We start from the raw sequence: 26,931 nt of genomic DNA, 5'->3' as shown, positions 1-26,931 counted from the left end.
TTGTCATATTATATATAGATATAGATATATATAAAAAAATGGCGAACGAGAGCCCTGCTAGGGTTTCGAATGGCAATTTCCTTTGTGCCTATGATTCTGTCGCTCGAAGGAGAGGACTCGCACCTCGTCGCTGTCGTAGACTCTTCCCTTCCACTCGTAACTTTCTGATTTATCGGCTCGCGTTGTTACTTCTTCCACGCCGACTGTTCCGTTTATGTTTGCATCGCCCTTCCTTTGTTTTGACGCCGAATTTTGCCCCTCTCTGCCCAAGAGCTTCAGTTCACGTCTATGTCTTTCTGTTCGACGTTGATGTTCGCCTTCCGAGTTCTCAGGAGTACGCAGAGAGCAATTCTATTGAGATCTTGTGGAAGGAGGATTTCTCTGCTCTGATGGCGCTTCCTTATACTTTAGTTGAACAGGGCAAAGCCTCCTTTGCCCACGTGGTGGATAATCCTCAGGTCGAGTCGGCGGTTGTCTTCCCCTCAAGTTATAAGGATTGTCGTGACGGGACAGATGACTGCCCCTTTGTTAAGAATACAAGTAGAAAAAAGTGGAAAGAATAACTTTTTTTTCTCTGAATTAGGAATTTTAACCATGAATAAAAAATTCAAGTTCGCTATTATTGAAAAATTTCAACGAGGGCACCCATCTATGTAAGTTATTGGAAAAAGTTTGAGGACTTCAAACTAGCAGGAAAAAAAAAAGTGGGGCTCACTGATCGGAGACGTGTTGATTCAATTAACTATGACTGAAAAACTACATTCAAATTTTCTCCAAAAAATATCATAACATTGCAGGCAAGTCAATGAAGTTACTCAAATAGTCTCTTGATTTTGACTCCAATTATGAATCTCCTACTATACCGGTTTGGTTTAGTCTACCTGGTCTCAAGCTGCACCTTTCTCATCATCAGGTTATTTACTCTATTAGGGTCATACTTGGGGGCCCTATGAAGCTGGATCTACTCACTTTTAACCTAACTAGACCTTCTGTGGCCAGAATATTTGTAGAAAGAGATATTACTTTACCTAATGTTACTGAAGTCTGGTTGGGCACAACTCATTATGAATATTGGCAACAAATCGTCATGGAACATAAACCTCCTTATTGTTTCATCATAAGATGTTTGGGCATGTTCTCGATAAATGTCATAAGCTTCATCCTAATTTGAAATCTAAAGATCAAGTAAATAAGGATGAGTTTAACTCCACTGCTCTAGACAAATCTATTCCACCAGGAGAGAAAACTACCAAATGACAGGATTTTATGTCTGATATAATTACCCATGGGAACCCCCCTGACAATATTATTTTTGTGATAAATGTGATGCTGGGTGAGACTGTTGGGCAACCTACACTTTCAAACCCTATTGAAAACAGTACTGAAAGATCCTTAACTACAAAAGATAATGTTCAGACTGATCATCAGAAGACCCTTGCAGCTCCCAACTTCAAAAAGTATCAGATGTAGAGGGGACAATTCATACTTCACATACATTAGAACCTATTGTCGGTATAACTGTTGGCAATCCTTTTACTGCAGCTCTACCACCTCATCCGAAAGAGCAACAATCCTCGGATGAGGATGACAAGTTTACACTTCCAGGAGGAACAAGAAGAATGAAGATCTGCATGAGCTAAAGAATCTAATGGATGATATTTTGGCTACTTCGGGTAATGGTACGCACCTCACCAATTAGTTAGCTCGTTCCTTTCCGAGAACTTGAGGCAGAGGCAGAGACAGAACTAAATTGGGTCGGCCCGATTGATCTTATATGTACCATCTCTTTTTTGGTTTTTTTTTTGTGTTGTATCGTGGATTTGGTGTCTTTTTGGGTCTGCTCATAGAACTTATCTGTATCAATTTCCCTTTAATATAATTGCCCATAGGCATTTTTGATATATATATGTATATATATAGAAAAAGCCTAAGGCTAATATATTAAAGTGAAAAAGATACAGAAAGGTTGTATGAGAGTGTCTAAAAGAAAACCCAACTCACATAATATAACACACAAATCTCAAATAAAGCAAAGATACATAAAGGTAAAAAACCAAAAACCACCAACGAGCGCAAAAGTGTTAGGGATGTCCCACTTTAGTCCTCTCTCTGTCTCTAGTTCTCGGAAGTGAGTCAGCTAACAAATTATTAAGACGAGTACCATTGCTGAAAGTAACCAAACTATCATCCATCAGATTCCTGAGCTCAACTAGGTCTTCATTCTTCTTCTTCCTGAATGTGTAGACCTATCATTCCTCATCCGATGATTGACTCATCTGATCAATAGATTGTTCCAAAGTTGGTCGGACAAGTGTAGGTTGTTGCACATCATGATCCCCATGAGCCTGAGTAATATTAACAGCTTGCTTGACCTGATGAGATGGTAGTGAAGTAGTAGAAGTATTGCGACCAGTAATATCGGCGATAAGTTCTAGGACGGGGGGGTCTGAAGAATCTCTCTCTCTCCCATTATAGGAGGTTCTAAGGACGGGGGAGCTACAACATTGTATGGAGACTGAATGATTGTCATATTACCTGCGAGAATAGTGACGTCTTCAGGGGTATCCTTTTGATGATCAATAGTGTTAATAATTTGGAGCTAATCAGGAGGAGACGAATTTACTGCCTCTGGCAGAGCACTGCTTTTTTGCTCTGAGGCGAGGATGTATATGGTGGCATTGAAAACTTAAGTGGATGAACATACGACAGTTCGAACAATACGAAGAAAAAATCTCAATCACTAACTTTTGTCAATATTCATGATGTTGTATGCGCAACCAAATTTCCTCGTAAGCGGATGAAGTGATGTATCTTTCAACAAGAACTATGACTTCCGATGGAAGGGAAATATTAAAAGTAGGAATATTTGTTTTTAGTGGTTTATCATAAACTGAGACAATAGAGTGCACTTTTTGAGTAAAATAATGTAATTTGAGACCAGGGAGACGAATCTAAACCGGAATGATTGGCGATTCCGTCTGTGGGTTAAAATCCACATACTATTTCACAATATTTATTGCTCTGTTATCAATCAAGATTATCCTTCTAGCAAATAAGCGCGTGTAATCCTTTTCATTATTAAGTTGTATAATAAAGTGTATTTCATCAAATAGTCCAATTTTTCACTCCCCAACAAGGTGCATAAGCTCAAATTATTTACGAATCAGCTCCATTTTGAGATGGTCTTACAGAAAATTTTCAACCAAATTCAATCGACAGGAGAAAGCAAGTTGAATATTTTCAGCATATGTAAAAAAGATGGCAGGTTTCTAATTCTTTCTACCAGGTTTCTTGATGTCCTTCGCTAACTCAAACAAAGAAGGGAAAGGTACGATTTAGGTATACTTATAGCATGGACACCCGCAAAAGCAGCAACATACGATCTTTCTGAAGCCATCCCTAATAGAAGGAGGTGCGGCGTTAAGAATAATGAAGAAACAAAGCAGTGAGCAAAATCCGAATCAAGAAAAAGGAGCAGGAGAGGAAACCCCTCTGTGAAGCCCCTGCGATTTCAGCTCGAGCCCGAGAATTACGGACGAGAGGCAACGACTTGCTCGAACAGAGGGTGGTTTATGCTCGAGCCCGAGGATTGTGAAAGAAAAAAACGCGGCATGGAAAAAGACAAGAGGCAATGACGAAGAAGAAAAGGAGAGCGGCGGACCTTGCAAACGGCGTCAACGAGGAGGAAAGACTGCGGCGACTTTCCGAAATGGCGACGATGAAGAAGGGACGTCGGAGAAGACGCAGTGAATAGAGAAGAGGATCTGATGTGATAGCTCGTCGTAACAGTTGCTAGGGTTCGCCATAAGGTGAAACCCTAGCATAGCCGAGAAGGGAGGAAGACAATGCCATGACGACATATAGATAAATATAAATAAATATATATACACACATATATATAACTTTTTTAGAAAAAATGTTATACTAAAATCTCTATATGAAGTATATAATCAGCTTATTTTCATCGCATTCCACCAATTTTGGCATTTTCAGTATTTATTAAGAGAAAAGAACAGTGTTAAAGGGAAGAATTTTTTATCCCGACTTCGGGCATAGCTCTACGTGCGCACTCCAATAATATGTCGCCACGTTTGCTACATTGCGGAGTTTATTTCGGGGTTAATGAAGTAGAACAACAAAGGTTATTTTGGGGTTTATTGAAAAGAACCTCATATATTTCACTTCAAAAACCAACCCCGAAATAACCTCCGCAGTTCCACTTAAATAACCCTGAAATAACACCGCGAAGGTTATTTCTGGGTTATTGAAGTGAAATATATAAGTTTCTCTTCAATAACCCCGAAATAAACTCCACGGTGTTATTTCACAGAGGTTATTTCGGGGTTATTAAAGTGGAACCACAGAGGTTACTTCGAGGTTATTTCGGGGTTACAGTGGAGTCTGCGGTTTCAGTTCAATATTATTTTTATGGGCCCAATAGAACACATATGGCGGTATATTACTGGAAATCCGCACGTAGAGCTACGTCCGGAGTCCGAATAGAAATTTTTTTCGTGTTAGAGAAAGATAAGAGACATTTAAGAGAATGAAAAAACCAGGGACAGAGTACTAAACCGCATAGAAAATGAGGGAGAATTTCTTTTTTGAAAAAAGATTAAAAATATATGAACAGCTATCACAATCTCCACAGAAGTGGAACATCTCTTTGAAAGGTCAAAAAGCAGGCGAATCAAACTAAGCCACATAAATATCTTCTCATATTTTCTGATGTGCAACAATATAGCTTTCTATTTTCTGAATCGCCTACGATATTGTTTCCCAATGCATGCTTTCCAAAAGTAATAGTAAAATTTTGCAAAAATTTTGACCAATAATTATATTTTTTTTAAACAATTACAATTTTTGCTCAACAAATGCAGGTCAAGCTGACCTATTAGACGTGGCAAAAGAAGACTAAATAACATGATAGAAAAGTTAACTCCAATACCGCAGGAGACATATAAAATAATTAAAATAACTAAATCAATAAATAAACAGACATTGGAAAAAATACTGACCTTTTTCCATGAGGAATTTAACAATGACATGTTTGATGTGCGAAATTTTGGCCTTTCAGTTGGATAGCGAGACCTTGAAACACTTGTTCTGTCAGACTGCAACTAGCAAAACAATGTGGTAAATGAAAAAAGCTCCAAAAAGAGAATCAAAAACTCAACTTTAACGTAGAAAACAAACTAAAAATAAATTAGTTTGCAAAGAAGCAAATTATGAAGTATAAAAGTAATATAGGATAAAGCAACGTCATTTAAAAATTAGACCTTTTCCTTGAACGAAAATCATCAAAAAGATGTCTAAGATCTAACAGTAATGAAAGGCGATTCTATATAAGTTATAAGATTAGACTCCCAACTGCTGCGAACAAACACTAATGTCATGAAATCATAGTGGTTTATACAAAATATTAAATTTATTGGTCTGATTTTAAAAACAAGACTATCCCCAGAAGTTCAAAAAAGCTGACAATATTAGGAAACAGAACAGAATGACCAAAAAGGATCCCATTACTTCTAAATCTGAGAAAAATACAGCTAGACTTTTCTTTTAATCCAAAAGTGATTTTACGGTAGGTGGCAAGTAAAAGCAAATGTCTCTGGCAGTTAATTTTGTTAGTCAATGACTAGTTAATTAATACAAAATCAAATATAACCTGTAGCCAACCAGGATGAACGAATTAAGTCAACCAAACTCAAAAATCAAGGCTTTACATAATATGTTCCCACTAGATCTAAACTAAAGGAGTACCTTAGCAGTAAAGCTGGATGCAGCTTGCTCGTTCACATAAATTGACCGAAGCCTATTCATTGCATCCAGAACAACCTGGGCAGTCTTAAGTAACCCATTAGACTCAACAAAGACGTTCTCCTGAACCTATAAAACAATAGACTACATATAAAATTATGAAGCAACCAAAAAAGAAACAGTGAACCACATCAGCTATTTAGCACCACCAAATCAATTTTTGAACCTTCATAGATATCAACTGACACATGCCGGCACTGGAATCATTCTTCAATGCTAGATTCACAAGCACACTAGGAAACAACAGCTCGGCAACATCAGCTTTCAACAAAACCACCGCTTGACAAAGTCTGCAAACAAATTTAGTACGAGAACCATCAAAAACAATACAAAACACAAGAAGGGAAGTTGTTTTTTTTTTAAAAGTTGCCTCAAGATGACATCGTCACACTGGACAACAAGTTTGTGAACAACCGAACATATCCACATTTCATAAGTTTTAGCTTCAGTACTCCAAATTGAAGGATCATCCAACGTTATTTCAACTGCAATAAAGTATTGTTAAAAAAAATCAAGAATAAGATACTAAATCAAATAAAAAAAAATGTCAAAGTAATATGAATTGTCAAAAGCTGATACAGCACGGGCCACCAATCAATCCATGTCATCCTTTAAAAACTCAATTTGCCATAGGCCAATTACAAGGAGTCAAATCATGCCATAATAGATTTAAACTAAGTCCATTTTCATGTGTTTTAATGAACAGATTTCTTTCATTTTATATTTATTTAACTTATCAGATTTGATTATCTGCTTTTGGAAATATACAGAACTGAAAATGAGCATTTGTTAGAAATATATAGGAATATATTTGCTTCCACTTATTTGATCTTATCCGGAAGAAACTAGAGAATATTCGGATTTCAAACATTACACTACATAGCCTTTTTTTTTTTTTTAGAAAGCCCAAAGAGGCTTATATATATATAATGGTGGCTGTGTTTTGAGCTATGCTAGGGTTTGCTCCGTTTGTGATTTCATGGCGCCGAGTGTAGATTTGTGCCGATGGAGAGATCTTATGCCGGCGTTAACGCCAGAGGTTCCTCTGGTGGTGGCCTGAACAAGTTAGTTTTTACTCCTGCTTTCTACGATTCGCTCGCCGTAGGTGGGGAGTATAGTTTCAAAAAAAAAAGGGAAAAAAGGGGGGAAAACTCGCTCTTTTCCTTTCTGAATCCGAAAATAATATCCTTGCTTCGTCGTGTCATTTTCATTTGGTGGGAAAATTTGTTTTTGGGAATCCAAAATTAGAGTTTCTCCGCAAGCATTTTGAGCACATGAATCTGGTCGGCGGGTGGCAAATCGGCGCACTGGATGGTAGACACATCTTGATTCAGCTGTCTAATAAGATTATGCAAGATTATTTGCTAGGCGCATTGTTCGGTTTGAGGATGTGTTGATGAAAGTCTTAAAGTGGTCTGTGGATTTCGATCCTCAAGATGAAATCCCTATAATCCCTGTTTAGCTTCGGCTTCCTGGTTTGCAGGTGCATTTATTCAATCATGAAATTTTATTTTCTTTAGCTGCAATGTTTGGTAATCCTCTGACGCTAGATGCTCCCACCTTTAACCTATCGAGACCCTCGATGGCAAGAATCTTAATTGAAAGGGATATTACTTTGCCGCCTCCAGATGAGGTCTGAAATGGCTCAGCACACAACGGATACTAGCAACAAGTATTTCTTGAAAAACACCCCTCCTACTGCTGATTATCGAATGTTTGGTCACGGATCTGTGCAGTGTTTTCACTTACATCCGGAACGGCGAAAGAGGAATGTGGGGCATGCTGATAAATTCACTCATAAGAGTACTCCTCCGATGACAGGTGGACAATAATTCTAATATGCCTTGCGGGGGATTTGCACAACTGTGATGCTGAGCTTATAGGACCTTCGGCTACATTTGAAAAGTGTAATGCTAAGGAAAATTTGGCATCTAGGGAAACCCAAGGGGAACTTCCCTCTCCTCACCACGTTGTTTCGAATTTTGAGGATGTTCTGGTTCGGCCGGTTAGCCCCGGGGTTGCATCTTGTCACACTGTTATTCTGTTGGAAGAGGTTTCTAATCTATTAGGGGAAGAATGGCAAGTGCAGAAATCTCGCTGACGAAAGAAAAAGGGAAACTATGAATTGATGAGTCTAAAGGAGAGTAGAAATTCCGAGGAAGCGGATCATTATTACTCGGAAGGTGAACATGGAGGTACCTGGACTAGAGCTTCTAGAAATGGTATTTCATCCAACCATGTTTAACGTATTAGTTTGGAATATCTGGATAGTTGTGAATCCTTACTCCCTGGGTAGACTCAAGTTACTGACAATGATTCATAAAGTTGGGATTTTCTCTATTTTCAAACCTTTAGTCTCGGCTTCTGCTGATCGTATTTTGGGTAAATTTAAACACTTCCACTGTTTCAATAATTGTTCTAACAAGATTTGGGTGTTTTCGAGGAAACACATTTTTGTTAATATTGTGATTCATGAAGGCCAGTTTGTGCATCTATATTTTGCTATCGATGACTTCATGGGGTGGTTGACCTTTGTCTATGCGGAAACTTCTTCACAGCCTAGATATGATCTCTGGAATAACATTAGAAATTTGGGAGCTGTCACGCCAGATAGATGGATGATTGGGAGGGACTTTAATATGATTTTGCATAACTCTGAGAAACTTAGAGGGTGTAGGGTTTGCCTCTCTTTGATGGACAAGTTTGGTTAGGTTGTGGTGGATGCTGGTTTGTTTGATTTGGAATTTGTGGGATCAAAATTTACTTGGAAGCGACGGAAAATTTTTCTAAGACTTGATAGATGCTTCAGGAATCAGACTTGGAACAACTCTTTTAGTTTCTCACGAGTACAAAATTTATGCATCTCTGGATGTGATCATAATCCTCTCCTTCTCTCCTTTGATTTCCTTAAAAAATCCACCAGGTACCACGTTAGATTTTTGAATGTTTGGGCTAAACATGAGAATTTTTTAACTTTCATTGTTGCTAACTGGTCTTTTTGCAAGGCAAGTATTGCTTGGTTTCTTCTTTGGAAGCTTTATAAGAATGTGGCTTCAGCGTTAAGAGCTTGGAACTAGGAGGTTTTCGATGATGTTCATGCTAGAGTGCTTAAGGCTGAACAACGTGTTAATACGTTACAAACTCTTCATCACTCTACTATTGATTTTGTTCCTCAGCTACAGGAAGCACATAAGGAACTGTTGGAAGCTACTATGTGGGAGGAAGAGTTTTTACAACAGAAAGTTGGGGAATTGCATTTCACCCAAGGTGATAGAACTACAAAATATTTTCATGCAAAGCATAAAATAACGCAAGGCTAGTAAGACTATTGTTCGTATAAAAAATGAGGATGGAGACTGGGTTACAGGTGATCTTGAACTGGGGGAGAGTGCTGTAAAATACTTCACAAGCCTGTTTCAAGCTCATCAAACTACAGGAGATATTGAGGCTCACTTGTTTAATGATGTTAGAAATTATACTGGGGGATTAGATCTTTGTAGTATCCCTAAAGAAGAGGAAATCTTCAATGCATTCTCGGATATCAATTGTAATAAGGTCTCTGGTCCGGACGGGTTTACATCAGATTTTTATATTAAATGTTGGGGTATTATTAAAACAGATGTGGTGGAAACCATCCAAAGCTTTTTCAGGGGTGAGGTTCCTGGAAAATATTTCACCGCTGGCACTATTGTTCTTATTCCTAAATCGACACATAAGACTGTTTGGGAACATTTTAGGCCTCTCTCTATGACTTCTGTGATCACGAAAGCTATTAGCAAAATTTTAGCGATGCGTATTCAACCTCATTTACATCACATTACCTCACTAAACCAATCGACCTTTATACAGGGTCGAAGAATTACCGATAATACTATGTTGACGCAAGAGTTAATCTATGATATAGATAAGAGATGTAGAGGGGGGAAATTTAATTACAAAGCTAGACATTCGAAAAGTCTATGACTCTCTATGTTGGGAGTTTATTTTGAAGGTACTCAAAGAAAGAGGTTTTTTTAGTGAATTTTGCAAACTTATTCATACTTGGCTTTTTTCTGGTTACTATAGCGTCATTATTAATGGGAATGCACATGGTTTCTTCTCTGTGGGTCGTGGGGTTAAACAGGGGATCCTTTATCCCCTACTATATTCAATTTGGTCTTTAACTATTTCTCTCACTTAATTAATGAACTCTTTACAAGAGCACCATCATTACATTTTGCTAGCAAGTCCAAGGTTTGTGTATCTCATTTGGCTTATGCGGACGATGTTATACTATTCTCTAATGTGTGCAAGAAGAATGTTAAGGAAATATGTCAAGTTTTGGAGGAGTTCTAGAATGTTTCGGGTCTCCAATTCAGCGCTAGCAAATGTCATATTTATACGAGGAAGTCTGTTGACCGTGGAAAAGTAGATTGAATTGCATCCTTCACGGGATTCTCTCTCTCCTCTCTTCACCTTAAACATTTGGGGGTTAACCTCCTCAAGAGTAGGAAACAGTCTCAATTGGATGATATGGTAGAAAAAGTGTGTAATAGGATTCTTGATTGGAAACATAACTTCTTGTCTTTCAGAGGATGGATCACTGTCCAAAGGAGTATTCTACAAAGTTTGCCATTACATGTTTTGCAGGTACTGCACATTAAAAAGAGCACACAACAGGTTCTTGAACGATGTTTCAATAAATTCCTTTGGGCTGGTGATCATTCGGGCAGGAAATGGTTACCTTGGAAAAAGGTTTGTAAGCCGACATTTAAGGGAGGTTTGGGTTTTAAACAGTTACATCAGATCGTGAATATAAATTACTTTAAACTTTAGTTCAATTTCCGAAAACGAGAGTCTTTATGGGCCACTTTTATGCTTAGCAAATATTGCTATAAAACTAATCCTTCTTTAGTTACTTGGTGCATTGGTGATTCTAGAGTGTGGAAAAAACTTTTACAAAATTGTGAATGGGCTAACTCTTTTATTTTTTGGGACTTGGGTTGCGGAAATATATCCTTTTGGAAGGAAATGTGGTCCCAGGTGCCTTGTTATTTGGGGGAGAATGTTGATGCTAATATCCTCGTTTCTGATACTTGGCTTCATGGTGGTTGGAATTTCTCATTACTTACTCAGCTAGTGGGGTAGAAAAATGCTAAATTTATCTCATATACTCCTTTCGAGACACATATGAAGGATGTTCCTATGATTAAAACTGATACTAAAGGCTCTATATCTATAAATCTTAATTTCTCTCTACACCATTTTGCTAAAACCAAATGGGGTGATAATATATGGAGCCCTGCTTCAACTCCCTCTGTCTTTTTTGGTATGGAGGATGTTTCAGAAAGTGATCCCATGCGATGATATTCTTAAATTAAAAGGTTTACGTATGTCATCTAGATGTTCGTTATGCAAAGACGATGAGGAATCTATTGAACAACTTTTTTTCACTTGCCTTTTTTCTTTGAAAATATGGAGCAACGGAGGGCGTTGGTTCGGTATTTCTTTGATCCCGCGTCGGGATCTAATTACTTCGTGCAGCATCTACAATCCAGAACAAAAAAAAGTAAGCATTTTTTTGTAAATTTATCCTTATATCGTTTACTGGTTTATTTGGATGGCCCGTAATGACATCAAATATGTAGGTAAAACTATTGCGTGGATCAGTGTTTTTTTTCTAATATCATAGTGTAAACTTTTAAAATTATGAGATTGGCTATTGTGAAAGATGCATTTTTTTCCGGTATACCACAATTTGAAACTTGGAGGCAATCTACTCATGCTGGAGTGAGGACACCGCAACTCTCAATCTTAGTGAGATTGCGGCCTCCTCCAACAGGGTGGATTATGTATAACACCGATGAGAGTTGGACTTCTTCTTGTGCTGGCATTGGGGGTTTAGCTCGAGATGCTCTGCTGCAGGTTTTTTTTTCTCTTCCCCTTCTGTTACTGACAATCCCCTAGAAATCGAAGCTAGGGCGGTTTTAATGGTTGTCTCGATTGCTGCCATGTTAAATTGGCAGTATATTTTGATTGAGATTGATTCAAAAATTTTATTTGATATCATGAATGGGGTTAGAGAGGCGTCGTGGGACATTTCTTATTATTTCAAGTGAATCAAACTGTTGAATGAGCATGTCACTATCACTTGGAGTTTCATTTTTAAAGAGGGAAATAGACCAGCGAACTGGTTGGCAAATGCTGGTGCTACATCTACAATATTTTGGTTGGTAAAGTGCCACCTCGGCCGCTTAATATTTTGATTTATGGGGATCTTTTTGATGCCCCATTTATTAGGCTCTAGCAGGTTTCTCGGTTTCCTGGTTTTGGAACAGGGGCTGTAATGCTTTTTACATGTTTGGTGTGTGGGGAGGCATTTTTGCGTGCGCCATTTTGTTGGTGTGCTCTTTGGGGTTGTGTTCTTTACTTGCAATATGCTTCTACTATTATTTGTATACTTTGGCAGATGTATGGCATTACTGTACGGACAGTGGAGGCGTTTCGTTTTGCTTATTTTCACCAGAACATGGAGGAGATTAAGAGCTTTGTTGTTTCGGTTTGGGGTCTTATGTTTCTCATTCTTTGTTTACTGCTTTACCTGGAGCATATGAAGATTGCATTTACCTGCTGGGAAGGTTGTGCTATTGGAGCTTCTTCTCTTTGTTCTATTTTTTGGTACAGGTGTCTTATTTTTGCCTCAAAAGTTTCTTCTCACATAGTTGCAAGCGGCTCAAATTTTATGGAGAACCTTCGATTTTGGTTTTCTTTTTTTGGTACAGATGCCTGGGTATGGGTTTTGAGGTTTTGTGTTTTTGGTATATGTTTTGTATTCAAATTTGGTTTTTTTTTTTAGTGGAGTTATACTGTGGCCGAGGAACCCCTATACGGGTTCGTTTTGTTTTTTTTTTTTTTGGATATTAGCTTTGGGGGATCCTCTTACACCACTACCTTTGTACTCAACCTTTGTCATTAACATGTAGAGAGCCGTATAATGCTTCTTCCCATAATACATGGTCATAACACGTAATAAAATAAAGCATAATAGAGGAATATCACACAGAAGCTTAGCCATCATGGTCATAACACGTAATAAAATAAAGCATAATAGAGGAATATCACACAGAAGCTTAGCCATCATGGTCATAACACGTAATAAAATAAAGCATAATAGAGGAATATCACACAGAAGCTTAGCCATCATGGTCATAACACGTAATAAAATAAAGCATAATAGAGGAATATCACACAGAAGCTTAGCCATCATGGTCATAACACGTAATAAAATAAAGCATAATAGAGGAATATCACACAGAAGCTTAGCCATCATGGTCATAACACGTAATAAAATAAAGCATAATAGAGGAATATCACACAGAAGCTTAGCCATCATGGTCATAACACGTAATAAAATAAAGCATAATAGAGGAATATCACACAGAAGCTTAGCCATCATGGTCATAACACGTAATAAAATAAAGCATAATAGAGGAATATCACACAGAAGCTTAGCCATCATGGTCATAACACGTAATAAAATAAAGCATAATAGAGGAATATCACACAGAAGCTTAGCCATCATGGTCATAACACGTAATAAAATAAAGCATAATAGAGGAATATCACACAGAAGCTTAGCCATCATGGTCATAACACGTAATAAAATAAAGCATAATAGAGGAATATCACACAGAAGCTTAGCCATCATGGTCATAACACGTAATAAAATAAAGCATAATAGAGGAATATCACACAGAAGCTTAGCCATCATGGTCATAACACGTAATAAAATAAAGCATAATAGAGGAATATCACACAGAAGCTTAGCCATCATGGTCATAACACGTAATAAAATAAAGCATAATAGAGGAATATCACACAGAAGCTTAGCCATCATGGTCATAACACGTAATAAAATAAAGCATAATAGAGGAATATCACACAGAAGCTTAGCCATCATGGTCATAACACGTAATAAAATAAAGCATAATAGAGGAATATCACACAGAAGCTTAGCCATCATGGTCATAACACGTAATAAAATAAAGCATAATAGAGGAATATCACACAGAAGCTTAGCCATCATGGTCATAACACGTAATAAAATAAAGCATAATAGAGGAATATCACACAGAAGCTTAGCCATCATGGTCATAACACGTAATAAAATAAAGCATAATAGAGGAATATCACACAGAAGCTTAGCCATCATGGTCATAACACGTAATAAAATAAAGCATAATAGAGGAATATCACACAGAAGCTTAGCCATCATGGTCATAACACGTAATAAAATAAAGCATAATAGAGGAATATCACACAGAAGCTTAGCCATCATGGTCATAACACGTAATAAAATAAAGCATAATAGAGGAATATCACACAGAAGCTTAGCCATCATGGTCATAACACGTAATAAAATAAAGCATAATAGAGGAATATCACACAGAAGCTTAGCCATCATGGTCATAACACGTAATAAAATAAAGCATAATAGAGGAATATCACACAGAAGCTTAGCCATCATGGTCATAACACGTAATAAAATAAAGCATAATAGAGGAATATCACACAGAAGCTTAGCCATCATGGTCATAACACGTAATAAAATAAAGCATAATAGAGGAATATCACACAGAAGCTTAGCCATCATGGTCATAACACGTAATAAAATAAAGCATAATAGAGGAATATCACACAGAAGCTTAGCCATCATGGTCATAACACGTAATAAAATAAAGCATAATAGAGGAATATCACACAGAAGCTTAGCCATCATGGTCATAACACGTAATAAAATAAAGCATAATAGAGGAATATCACACAGAAGCTTAGCCATCATGGTCATAACACGTAATAAAATAAAGCATAATAGAGGAATATCACACAGAAGCTTAGCCATCATGGTCATAACACGTAATAAAATAAAGCATAATAGAGGAATATCACACAGAAGCTTAGCCATCATGGTCATAACACGTAATAAAATAAAGCATAATAGAGGAATATCACACAGAAGCTTAGCCATCATGGTCATAACACGTAATAAAATAAAGCATAATAGAGGAATATCACACAGAAGCTTAGCCATCATGGTCATAACACGTAATAAAATAAAGCATAATAGAGGAATATCACACAGAAGCTTAGCCATCATGGTCATAACACGTAATAAAATAAAGCATAATAGAGGAATATCACACAGAAGCTTAGCCATCATGGTCATAACACGTAATAAAATAAAGCATAATAGAGGAATATCACACAGAAGCTTAGCCATCATGGTCATAACACGTAATAAAATAAAGCATAATAGAGGAATATCACACAGAAGCTTAGCCATCATGGTCATAACACGTAATAAAATAAAGCATAATAGAGGAATATCACACAGAAGCTTAGCCATCATGGTCATAACACGTAATAAAATAAAGCATAATAGAGGAATATCACACAGAAGCTTAGCCATCATGGTCATAACACGTAATAAAATAAAGCATAATAGAGGAATATCACACAGAAGCTTAGCCATCATGGTCATAACACGTAATAAAATAAAGCATAATAGAGGAATATCACACAGAAGCTTAGCCATCATGGTCATAACACGTAATAAAATAAAGCATAATAGAGGAATATCACACAGAAGCTTAGCCATCATGGTCATAACACGTAATAAAATAAAGCATAATAGAGGAATATCACACAGAAGCTTAGCCATCATGGTCATAACACGTAATAAAATAAAGCATAATAGAGGAATATCACACAGAAGCTTAGCCATCATGGTCATAACACGTAATAAAATAAAGCATAATAGAGGAATATCACACAGAAGCTTAGCCATCATGGTCATAACACGTAATAAAATAAAGCATAATAGAGGAATATCACACAGAAGCTTAGCCATCATGGTCATAACACGTAATAAAATAAAGCATAATAGAGGAATATCACACAGAAGCTTAGCCATCATGGTCATAACACGTAATAAAATAAAGCATAATAGAGGAATATCACACAGAAGCTTAGCCATCATGGTCATAACACGTAATAAAATAAAGCATAATAGAGGAATATCACACAGAAGCTTAGCCATCATGGTCATAACACGTAATAAAATAAAGCATAATAGAGGAATATCACACAGAAGCTTAGCCATCATGGTCATAACACGTAATAAAATAAAGCATAATAGAGGAATATCACACAGAAGCTTAGCCATCATGGTCATAACACGTAATAAAATAAAGCATAATAGAGGAATATCACACAGAAGCTTAGCCATCATGGTCATAACACGTAATAAAATAAAGCATAATAGAGGAATATCACACAGAAGCTTAGCCATCATGGTCATAACACGTAATAAAATAAAGCATAATAGAGGAATATCACACAGAAGCTTAGCCATCATGGTCATAACACGTAATAAAATAAAGCATAATAGAGGAATATCACACAGAAGCTTAGCCATCATGGTCATAACACGTAATAAAATAAAGCATAATAGAGGAATATCACACAGAAGCTTAGCCATCATGGTCATAACACGTAATAAAATAAAGCATAATAGAGGAATATCACACAGAAGCTTAGCCATCATGGTCATAACACGTAATAAAATAAAGCATAATAGAGGAATATCACACAGAAGCTTAGCCATCATGGTCATAACACGTAATAAAATAAAGCATAATAGAGGAATATCACACAGAAGCTTAGCCATCATGGTCATAACACGTAATAAAATAAAGCATAATAGAGGAATATCACACAGAAGCTTAGCCATCATGGTCATAACACGTAATAAAATAAAGCATAATAGAGGAATATCACACAGAAGCTTAGCCATCATGGTCATAACACGTAATAAAATAAAGCATAATAGAGGAATATCACACAGAAGCTTAGCCATCATGGTCATAACACGTAATAAAATAAAGCATAATAGAGGAATATCACACAGAAGCTTAGCCATCATGGTCATAACACGTAATAAAATAAAGCATAATAGAGGAATATCACACAGAAGCTTAGCCATCATGGTCATAACACGTAATAAAATAAAGCATAATAGAGGAATATCACACAGAAGCTTAGCCATCATGGTCATAACACGTAATAAAATAAAGCATAATAGAGGAATATCACACAGAAGCTTAGCCATCATGGTCATAACACGTAATAAAATAAAGCATAATAGAGGAATATCACACAGAAGCTTAGCCATCATGGTCATAACACGTAATAAAATAAAGCATAATAGAGGAATATCACACAGAAGCTTAGCCATCATGGTCATAACACGTAATAAAATAAAGCATAATAGAGGAATATCACACAGAAGCTTAGCCATCATGGTCATAACACGTAATAAAATAAAGCATAATAGAGGAATATCACACAGAAGCTTAGCCATCATGGTCATAACACGTAATAAAATAAAGCATAATAGAGGAATATCACACAGAAGCTTAGCCATCATGGTCATAACACGTAATAAAATAAAGCATAATAGAGGAATATCACACAGAAGCTTAGCCATCATGGTCATAACACGTAATAAAATAAAGCATAATAGAGGAATATCACACAGAAGCTTAGCCATCATGGTCATAACACGTAATAAAATAAAGCATAATAGAGGAATATCACACAGAAGCTTAGCCATCATGGTCATAACACGTAATAAAATAAAGCATAATAGAGGAATATCACACAGAAGCTTAGCCATCATGGTCATAACACGTAATAAAATAAAGCATAATAGAGGAATATCACACAGAAGCTTAGCCATCATGGTCATAACACGTAATAAAATAAAGCATAATAGAGGAATATCACACAGAAGCTTAGCCATCATGGTCATAACACGTAATAAAATAAAGCATAATAGAGGAATATCACACAGAAGCTTAGCCATCATGGTCATAACACGTAATAAAATAAAGCATAATAGAGGAATATCACACAGAAGCTTAGCCATCATGGTCATAACACGTAATAAAATAAAGCATAATAGAGGAATATCACACAGAAGCTTAGCCATCATGGTCATAACACGTAATAAAATAAAGCATAATAGAGGAATATCACACAGAAGCTTAGCCATCATGGTCATAACACGTAATAAAATAAAGCATAATAGAGGAATATCACACAGAAGCTTAGCCATCATGGTCATAACACGTAATAAAATAAAGCATAATAGAGGAATATCACACAGAAGCTTAGCCATCATGGTCATAACACGTAATAAAATAAAGCATAATAGAGGAATATCACACAGAAGCTTAGCCATCATGGTCATAACACGTAATAAAATAAAGCATAATAGAGGAATATCACACAGAAGCTTAGCCATCATGGTCATAACACGTAATAAAATAAAGCATAATAGAGGAATATCACACAGAAGCTTAGCCATCATGGTCATAACACGTAATAAAATAAAGCATAATAGAGGAATATCACACAGAAGCTTAGCCATCATGGTCATAACACGTAATAAAATAAAGCATAATAGAGGAATATCACACAGAAGCTTAGCCATCATGGTCATAACACGTAATAAAATAAAGCATAATAGAGGAATATCACACAGAAGCTTAGCCATCATGGTCATAACACGTAATAAAATAAAGCATAATAGAGGAATATCACACAGAAGCTTAGCCATCATGGTCATAACACGTAATAAAATAAAGCATAATAGAGGAATATCACACAGAAGCTTAGCCATCATGGTCATAACACGTAATAAAATAAAGCATAATAGAGGAATATCACACAGAAGCTTAGCCATCATGGTCATAACACGTAATAAAATAAAGCATAATAGAGGAATATCACACAGAAGCTTAGCCATCATGGTCATAACACGTAATAAAATAAAGCATAATAGAGGAATATCACACAGAAGCTTAGCCATCATGGTCATAACACGTAATAAAATAAAGCATAATAGAGGAATATCACACAGAAGCTTAGCCATCATGGTCATAACACGTAATAAAATAAAGCATAATAGAGGAATATCACACAGAAGCTTAGCCATCATGGTCATAACACGTAATAAAATAAAGCATAATAGAGGAATATCACACAGAAGCTTAGCCATCATGGTCATAACACGTAATAAAATAAAGCATAATAGAGGAATATCACACAGAAGCTTAGCCATCATGGTCATAACACGTAATAAAATAAAGCATAATAGAGGAATATCACACAGAAGCTTAGCCATCATGGTCATAACACGTAATAAAATAAAGCATAATAGAGGAATATCACACAGAAGCTTAGCCATCATGGTCATAACACGTAATAAAATAAAGCATAATAGAGGAATATCACACAGAAGCTTAGCCATCATGGTCATAACACGTAATAAAATAAAGCATAATAGAGGAATATCACACAGAAGCTTAGCCATCATGGTCATAACACGTAATAAAATAAAGCATAATAGAGGAATATCACACAGAAGCTTAGCCATCATGGTCATAACACGTAATAAAATAAAGCATAATAGAGGAATATCACACAGAAGCTTAGCCATCATGGTCATAACACGTAATAAAATAAAGCATAATAGAGGAATATCACACAGAAGCTTAGCCATCATGGTCATAACACGTAATAAAATAAAGCATAATAGAGGAATATCACACAGAAGCTTAGCCATCATGGTCATAACACGTAATAAAATAAAGCATAATAGAGGAATATCACACAGAAGCTTAGCCATCATGGTCATAACACGACAAAGAGATTATCATGGCTCGAAGAAAGCTGAATTAATAATTAAGAACCGAGTAAGAAGCAGTCGCCAAGTGTTCCAATAAGAAGGAAATTACATCTTTAGTGGCCAAGGGCCAACAACATCATCCAAGAACCATAAAGAACAATATTAATCACTGTTCCCGGTCTAGGTAACCATGCAATTCGTTTGGCTAAAATTGGCTCGCATCCTCATTTCTAAAAAAGATTTTGGCCTGATTATGTATTATTTTGGTGGACTAACATGTCGTAATAATTTATAATGCAAACAGCCTGCAGTATTCAGCTCCTAAAATTTGGAATTACTCAATTTGGCTCCTGCAGCAAAATTTCAATCTTTTGAAAAGGATATAAATCATGCAGCATCAGTACAAGCAGATTGGAAATCGATTCTCTAACTTTTGGAGTTACTTGCATGTTATCTATTCCAGTAATTTCAATTGCATGATTTCAAACCCGAGACTAGCCAATTTGGGCAGCAGCTTTTGTTTCAGCATTATTGTTGGATTTATCCAATTTTGGAACTCAAATTAAACAGCACAAGGTAGTCGACGTATGAAGTAGATGCATATAAGTATCACCAAATGTGGTGCAAGCACGGATCAATTTCTACAAGAAATTATTTCCTTGTATCAATGCTAAGACTTCAATTCAAAAATTTCCTTTTTGAAAACGTATTCTAGCTACTCTGAAAGCTCCCCAGATGCAACCGATTTATAAATAAAGAATTACTCCCAACAACTATCAGTCTATTGATTTCATACAAGGATTTCCCTCCACAAGCTCTATAAAAGAATCCTTATTTATTTCTTATTCCAAGTGAGACGATATTGGTGATTTAGCTTCTAGGATTTTTTTTATCTACTATGTTTTTTTTTTCCAATTATTTCTATATTTCTTTCTATTATAGCCACCAAGGCGCTGTTTGACCACATGTACTCCTTGTGCAGTTTAGATGAAATGCATGTCTTTTGAAATTATCAATATTTAGCCAGAGGAAAAAAAAAAGCAGTGCAAGATTTTAATAAGCTGAAATTCTCTCTAGTTAATTTTCAATGTACATGGAATTTCTTGTTTTGGAGAAACTCCAAAAAAACAACAATCATGAATCATGGACTACCACCGCCTGTTTTCACTCAGATCTATCTTGTTACTTTCCTCTCCAGTCATCCCAACTCCTCTAGATGTACCCATTTTGATAGTTGTAGTTGTGGGTCATTTTCTAAATGAGAGTGGTTGACTTCTTTATTTCTGTAGTGTCTACACCTTTAAGGCTAATGTCTGGACATCTCTTACCAATAGAGACGTAGTTGAACAATGCTACTGATAGTTGACTTCAGACCCCCAAGTATCTAGCTATAGTTTGTTCCTCTAGTTCGACCAACTTGCATTCATCTCAAGTTGTTTATACTGTGTCATGCACCCTTCCACTGAAGCTGATGGAGTCTCAGAAACATATACTGGCGGTAGTGATGAGGTAAGAATTTCTTCTGTATCTCCTTCCTCATATTCTCCCATCTAATAATCTTGTCATTTTTTTCTCACCTTTGTCTCTGCAAATTTTCCCACCACAAAGAAACACTCCTTTCCAATTCGATAGCTGCGAGCTTCACCCTCCAATCTTCTGCAGTTCCTTGTACTCGAAAATTTTGTCAACCGACTGCATTGATTCAATGAAAACATATAGATCCATCCCTCTTTCGAATTATGGTAGATCCACTTTCACTCTAAAATTTCTATGTCCTTAATATGCGCCTGCTATATCGAACTTCTCTAGTAATAAACTTCAAAGCATCGGGTGTAGTTCTAAGCATCACTAAATTCCTCCCTATGGAAGGGGCTCTCATTCTTATCTCCTCTTTGACTCGTTGTATCTCAATCAAGAGTAATTTTCCCCTGGGTCTAGTCATCGATCTCTGCAAGACTCTACTGAAGCCAATAGATCTATCGTGGTATCTCTTCCTGGTAAGTTCCAGCATGTATCTCCATAGTTGCATGGTTAGGGTTTGGATACGTGCAACTGGAAAATTTGGTGGGTGATATGAGTGAAATGCTAGAAATACCATTTGAGTTAACCCAAACGTCAACAGAAGGTTAAAATTATTGTTAAAATTCAAAAAGGGTTGTTACAAACAAAACACTTGGAAATAGGAAAATAACCAATCAAAGACAAACACCCCCAAGGGCAAGGTTCGAAGGAGGTGGATTGCGTGTCAAGTTAATGTAAATGGTAGGGTGATCTAGTGACAGTGAGGGGAAAATTGCCTTGCGGCTGGACAGCAAGGAGGGGAGGGTTGTTAAAGGCAGTGATAAGGGGAATGGCAGGGGCAGCAGCAAGTAACATGTGGTAACAAGCAAGCAGGAGGGTTGGAAGGGGAACGACAACAAGCAAGAGGGGTTTGGAAGGGGAGACAGCAGAAAAGAAGGCTTTTGAAAGGTGAAAAAACAAGCATAAAAAACGGGCAAGAAAGGAGTGCAAGAGATAATCACCATCTTGGAGCAAGATAAAGCTGCAATACCATTTGTCCTCGAATACAACCCTATCAAGGGAGAAAGATCCCAATAACAGAAAAACGGAAGAAAAAACTGAACTTAAATACAATAAGTAACATAAATATAGTCTTAAAGAGGAGTGCACGCCGCTCCAAATAAGAGGGAACCATACACAAGGACCGCTTGGTTCTCCTTCTGCCAGGATCGAGCCGAACGGTGTACACCATTTGTTGTGCCCACTACAGCATTGGCACCCCCGCGTCATTCTCATAAAGTAACTCATGCGCCATTAAGTCTGTGTCTCTTCCACTCCTCATACTCAAGCCCATCTGATAAACAAATTCGTTTGGAGAAACTAACTTTGGAATGAAATCAGTGACATGTTGGAGAACTCTGAATAGCGACCACACATAAAAGACTCCTTTGTATTCTCGAAAAATACCTTGATCCCATTGTAAGAAGTTCTTTCGACAAAGCTCTTAAATTGATCTTTAAAGTTTTGATTCATCCCCCTGTCTAACCATCTGTCAGTGGGTACACTACCGAACTGAATTTAATGCCCAAATGATTCAATATGATCTTCCAGAAGTAACTAAAAATATTTTCATCTCTGACATGTTGGACCTCCCTCGGTAAAGGCAACTCAAAGGGTAGGTTATATATCTAAAAATTCTGAAATTCTATTATCTGGGATTGCCATGTGTCTGGTGTTGATTTCTAAAACTCATGACTCTCTTGAACAACTAATATTAATCCTATTTGAGTATCTCTCATGGGCTTAGCCTGAATGACGTGCATCTCTCTCCCATCAGTTGAAAGCTAGTACTACTTTGGGTCCTCACCTTCATTAGTATCTATTGTGTCCTCATCCATTTTTTCAACTGTTTTCTTCTCAGTGAAATAGATAAGACTCTTATTTGGGCAAACTGATGCACTATGTCAAAAATCGCAGCACTTATCACACTTCTTAGTTTGGACAGATTTGGGAATGTGGCTTGGCTCCACCTATTCTCCATTTCAAACTAATTACCCTCAAATGGGGTCGACTTGGATGCTCTGTTAGGTGTACTCTTGCAGCTTGATCCTAGGATTGAACTTTGTCGATCAAATGTGGATGTCATTCGACGATGTTGTCTCGAAAACAAGTCATGTCTATAACAAATTGATGAGTACTTGCACTGCATCTCTCATTTCATTTTGAACCAGATAGTTATTTTTTTATTCCCTTCCTGCTGACGTGGGTGATTCAGATTTTTCCACCATAGCAACGCGTCCTTTTACATAGAGGTGGCTGGCTTTACTATTCTGCCAGTGGGACTTTCTGGTACTCAAAGATACGTTCCACTACCTAAAACTACTCAATGAACTCATCCAGATCCATGTGATTGTCATCATGTCAATCAAATGTGGAGGTCACTAGATGATGTTTCGAAAACATCTCATGTCTGTGATGAAATGATAAGTACTTGCGCTGCATCTCTCGTTTCATGTTGAACCAGGTAGTCATTTTGTTACTCTTACTGCTGACGTAGGCGCTTCAAATTTTTCCACTACAGCAACGCGTCCTTTTACTTGGTCGTGGCTAGCTTTACCATTCCTCTAGTGGTACTTCCAGGTACTCAAAAGCACGCCCCACTACCAAAAGCAACTCGATAAACTCATCTGGATCCATGTGACCACCAACATATGGCAAGTCACGTTGCATTGCAAAATTTTAGCATCTCAATTGATATTTTATGCTAAATCTCCAGGATATTGGTTCTTCATCACTAAAAACTACTCTGTGAAAGGGATTCACTGCATCTTTTCGATATGACGAATTACCATTATCGCTACGGGTGACTCTTTAGGATTCTCTTCACAACGGCAATAAACCTTTGTTCAAATTGGAGGATTTCCCAACAAAATTCATGGACAACTCTTTGTAGGTTTCTAAAAAGCAGCATTGTGTGATTTCCTCCTGATCAAGTATCCAACTATTGTCTCCTTGGTGATGTGGCTAGAGTGTAAGTTTGAAGGGGTGAAAGCGTATGAAGGGATAGTAGGTTATGTGAGATAAAAAAAAAAATGTTCTGTGAAGGGGAGCTAATTTGTGGTAGGTTATGTGAGATAGAAGATGTTAGGCGGACTGGAAGTGATGGTAGTTGGTCGGAATGGGTAAGATGGGGTCTTGGAGGATGGCGGTTACCATATAGAGAGGTTTTTGTGCAATGGGTGAGGGACCACACCAAGTACAAACGGCTAGAAAGGTTGTGGACTGCAGGAAAAGGCAAGGGGAAGGGCAAGAGCACGTAAAGACGGAAAGGACAGCAAGACAACAAGAATGGGAGATGGTAAGGGGTGGCTGGGAAGGTTGATGGCAGCAGGAAACAGCAAATAAGGGGTCGGAATAATGATGGCAGCAAAGAGGAAGAGTTAAAACAGCAGCAGCGAAGATGGAGGCTGGAAAAGTGATGGAAGCGAAGCTAAAGTGGTGAAATAGCAGTGGCAACAAAGATGGAGGGTTGGAAGAGCGATGGCAGCGAAGAAGAGAGAAGGGAAGCCAGAGTAGGCGGATGGCAACGCAGATAAACAATCAAAAAAACTATTTGGGCGGCTGCAGCAATGACGGGCAACGGGAGAAATGCGGGAAGGATGCATAAAGGAAGAGGAAGAATAATCACAACCTCATGAATGAGATATAGTCAGAGCACCACTCGACATTCCGATACAGCCCTATAAGGGATGATCACTATCTCTTTCAATTTTACTAAATGTCCCCCCTAAATTTGACACTACAACACCTTCTAGGAATTCTAGAACAATGTCGATCCCATGCCAAACCTAAAATCCGCATAACCTTAATACCGCACCAAAACCATCGACATATTATCCACATAGCGACAAGCTTTTGACCAACACCAAATCCAAAATTTCATCATTTCCTCAACTGTGTTCAAGACGTTACCATGAAAAATGTGCTTCAGAAAATCATTCAATTGCAGTAGAGACTCACTGATTTTCGAAAGAGGCAACATGAGAGAGTCACCCACAAAAACAACAGTGACTACATGGGGAGAGAGGAAGAAAATTCTTTTCACCAAAAAAAATCTCAAGAGACGAAGAAAAGAAGTTACGTCGTTTCAAAATTGAGTATAAGTGGAGGGAAGATACTTTTGAGTGAAGCTTGATTACTAGATTTTGACAATCATATGGATGTAGAAGAGTTCACTGAATGACTACAAACAGTAAAACAAGTCTTTGAATATAAGTTCTTTTGATAAAACGGTAAGCTAGCGGTAATTAATTTAAATAAGAGTACTTCCTTGTGGTAGGAGGATCTATTGTGTTCGCACAAGAGCGAGGGAATAATCAAAAATCACGATCCGGTCAAAAATGACGAAAGAGATGCAGTGCAACTAGCTTCTAGCACACTGCAGGAGAGATATCTTTTTGACACTTCAACATTTGTAACAAAAGAATCTGTCAGTAGTAAGAGGATTATTACATGTCACTAAAAAGTGTGGGCTAGTTTTTTGAGACATTTGATTTCGTTCAATTACTGCTATGGATCTCTCTCTTATTCTTTAATATTAAACCATTTACCTTTGGGAAACCAGTCATTAAGTGTAATCCAGGTGACTATTTGGGCTGTGCATCTAGCCTATAACACTCACAAAACTTTTGTTTGTTAATTGATATTAAAAAACAAAGGTCTGCACGTTGTTAAATATAGAAACAAAACCACCTGATGTTTCAGTTTTTAGCATAAGCCGAAAATTAGCATTTACAAGTACACAAAGAGACACTCAGGAAATAACACAACGAAAAAACCAAAAAGAACTTGCATTAAAGTTACTAGAAGAAACAATTAACACAACTCCTGGACATATGAAACTGTATGTTAAAATAAAAATTTGATTTCATACTAGTAAAAAAAATAGTAAATAAGCTTCAAAGCAAATAAAACTGGAAAAAACAACTTACCTGAAGTGTTTGTGATGCAATATCTACAATTTTAACAGAATTATCAAGAAGATCCTTGTTCAAAAGACGCAGAAGGCTTATCAAAAGATCATCTGTGATGCAAACATCGGAAAAAAGCCCAATTTTCTTTGAGCTAGTAAGGGAAGATGGAACATAAGGTTGACTCATCTTGTCATTTTCAGGCAAACGAAAAACAACCTCATAGGGTTCTCCAATGCCTACCTGAAAACAAGATATATACAATCTCAAAAAAAGGAAAAGCCTTTTAAAAAATCAATACATTCAGCAAACAAGAAACTGGAAACAGACCCTTGAAATAAAATCAGCAAGCAATCCACTTATATCATTTGCATCATCTGACCCAATCAGCTGCACAAGATTCCATACTGCATTAACAATTTCCGGATCACTATTCCATCCATTGGCATTTTCTGCACTATATACTGCATCACTATTTTGTGGAATGATTTCGTTCATTAGCAATCGTTTATGCAAGCTCTGCAAGCTAAGAAATGGCAAGAAGAATTTTAAGTAGTTTGCAATAGTTAAAATAAAATAAAAATTAAACAATCTAAAATTTCAAAATAGTTTAAGAAAAAAGAACTTTAATACCTTAACAGGAGTAGTTCCCTTGGGAGATGAGGACTCCTACGCACAAACTATAGAAAAGTCAAATATGCTTGCGGATAATTAGTTTTCTATAATATTAATTATAGAAGGGATAGATAAAGATAAGATACCATTAGAAAGCGATCTCTTGCTGAATAAGCTTTGCAAAGGTCTTCATGAAAAATTCTTATTTTTCTTAAACAATCTAGTTCAGGAAAAGGCTCCAGATCCTTCAAAAAACAGCAAATTACAGGCAAAACAGGCAATTATATATATACA

The 26,931-nt window shown here is 36.9% G+C and overlaps 1 protein-coding gene across 1 annotated transcript in view; it reads right to left on the bottom strand.

Annotated features, from left to right (window-relative positions):
• Positions 1-26,931, bottom strand: part of LOC110032439 (serine/threonine-protein kinase ATM) — a 214,268-nt gene that overhangs the window by 92,134 nt on the left and 95,203 nt on the right. The window contains exons 37-45 of the mRNA XM_020736078.1: positions 26,784-26,882; positions 26,656-26,702; positions 26,353-26,548; positions 26,044-26,265; positions 25,663-25,720; positions 6,191-6,305; positions 5,987-6,110; positions 5,764-5,889; positions 5,019-5,120 (exon numbers count right to left, since the gene is read on the bottom strand). Of these exons, the coding sequence (XP_020591737.1) occupies positions 5,019-5,120; positions 5,764-5,889; positions 5,987-6,110; positions 6,191-6,305; positions 25,663-25,720; positions 26,044-26,265; positions 26,353-26,548; positions 26,656-26,702; positions 26,784-26,882 (1,089 nt within the window). The remainder of the gene's footprint in view (positions 1-5,018; positions 5,121-5,763; positions 5,890-5,986; positions 6,111-6,190; positions 6,306-25,662; positions 25,721-26,043; positions 26,266-26,352; positions 26,549-26,655; positions 26,703-26,783; positions 26,883-26,931) is intronic.

This window comes from Phalaenopsis equestris, unplaced genomic scaffold (assembly GCF_001263595.1).
Source record: "Phalaenopsis equestris unplaced genomic scaffold, ASM126359v1 Scaffold000940, whole genome shotgun sequence".
Lineage (NCBI taxonomy): Eukaryota > Viridiplantae > Streptophyta > Magnoliopsida > Asparagales > Orchidaceae > Phalaenopsis > Phalaenopsis equestris.
Note: the sequence above shows the minus strand (reverse complement) of the source record. Positions and strands in the feature narration are given on the sequence as shown.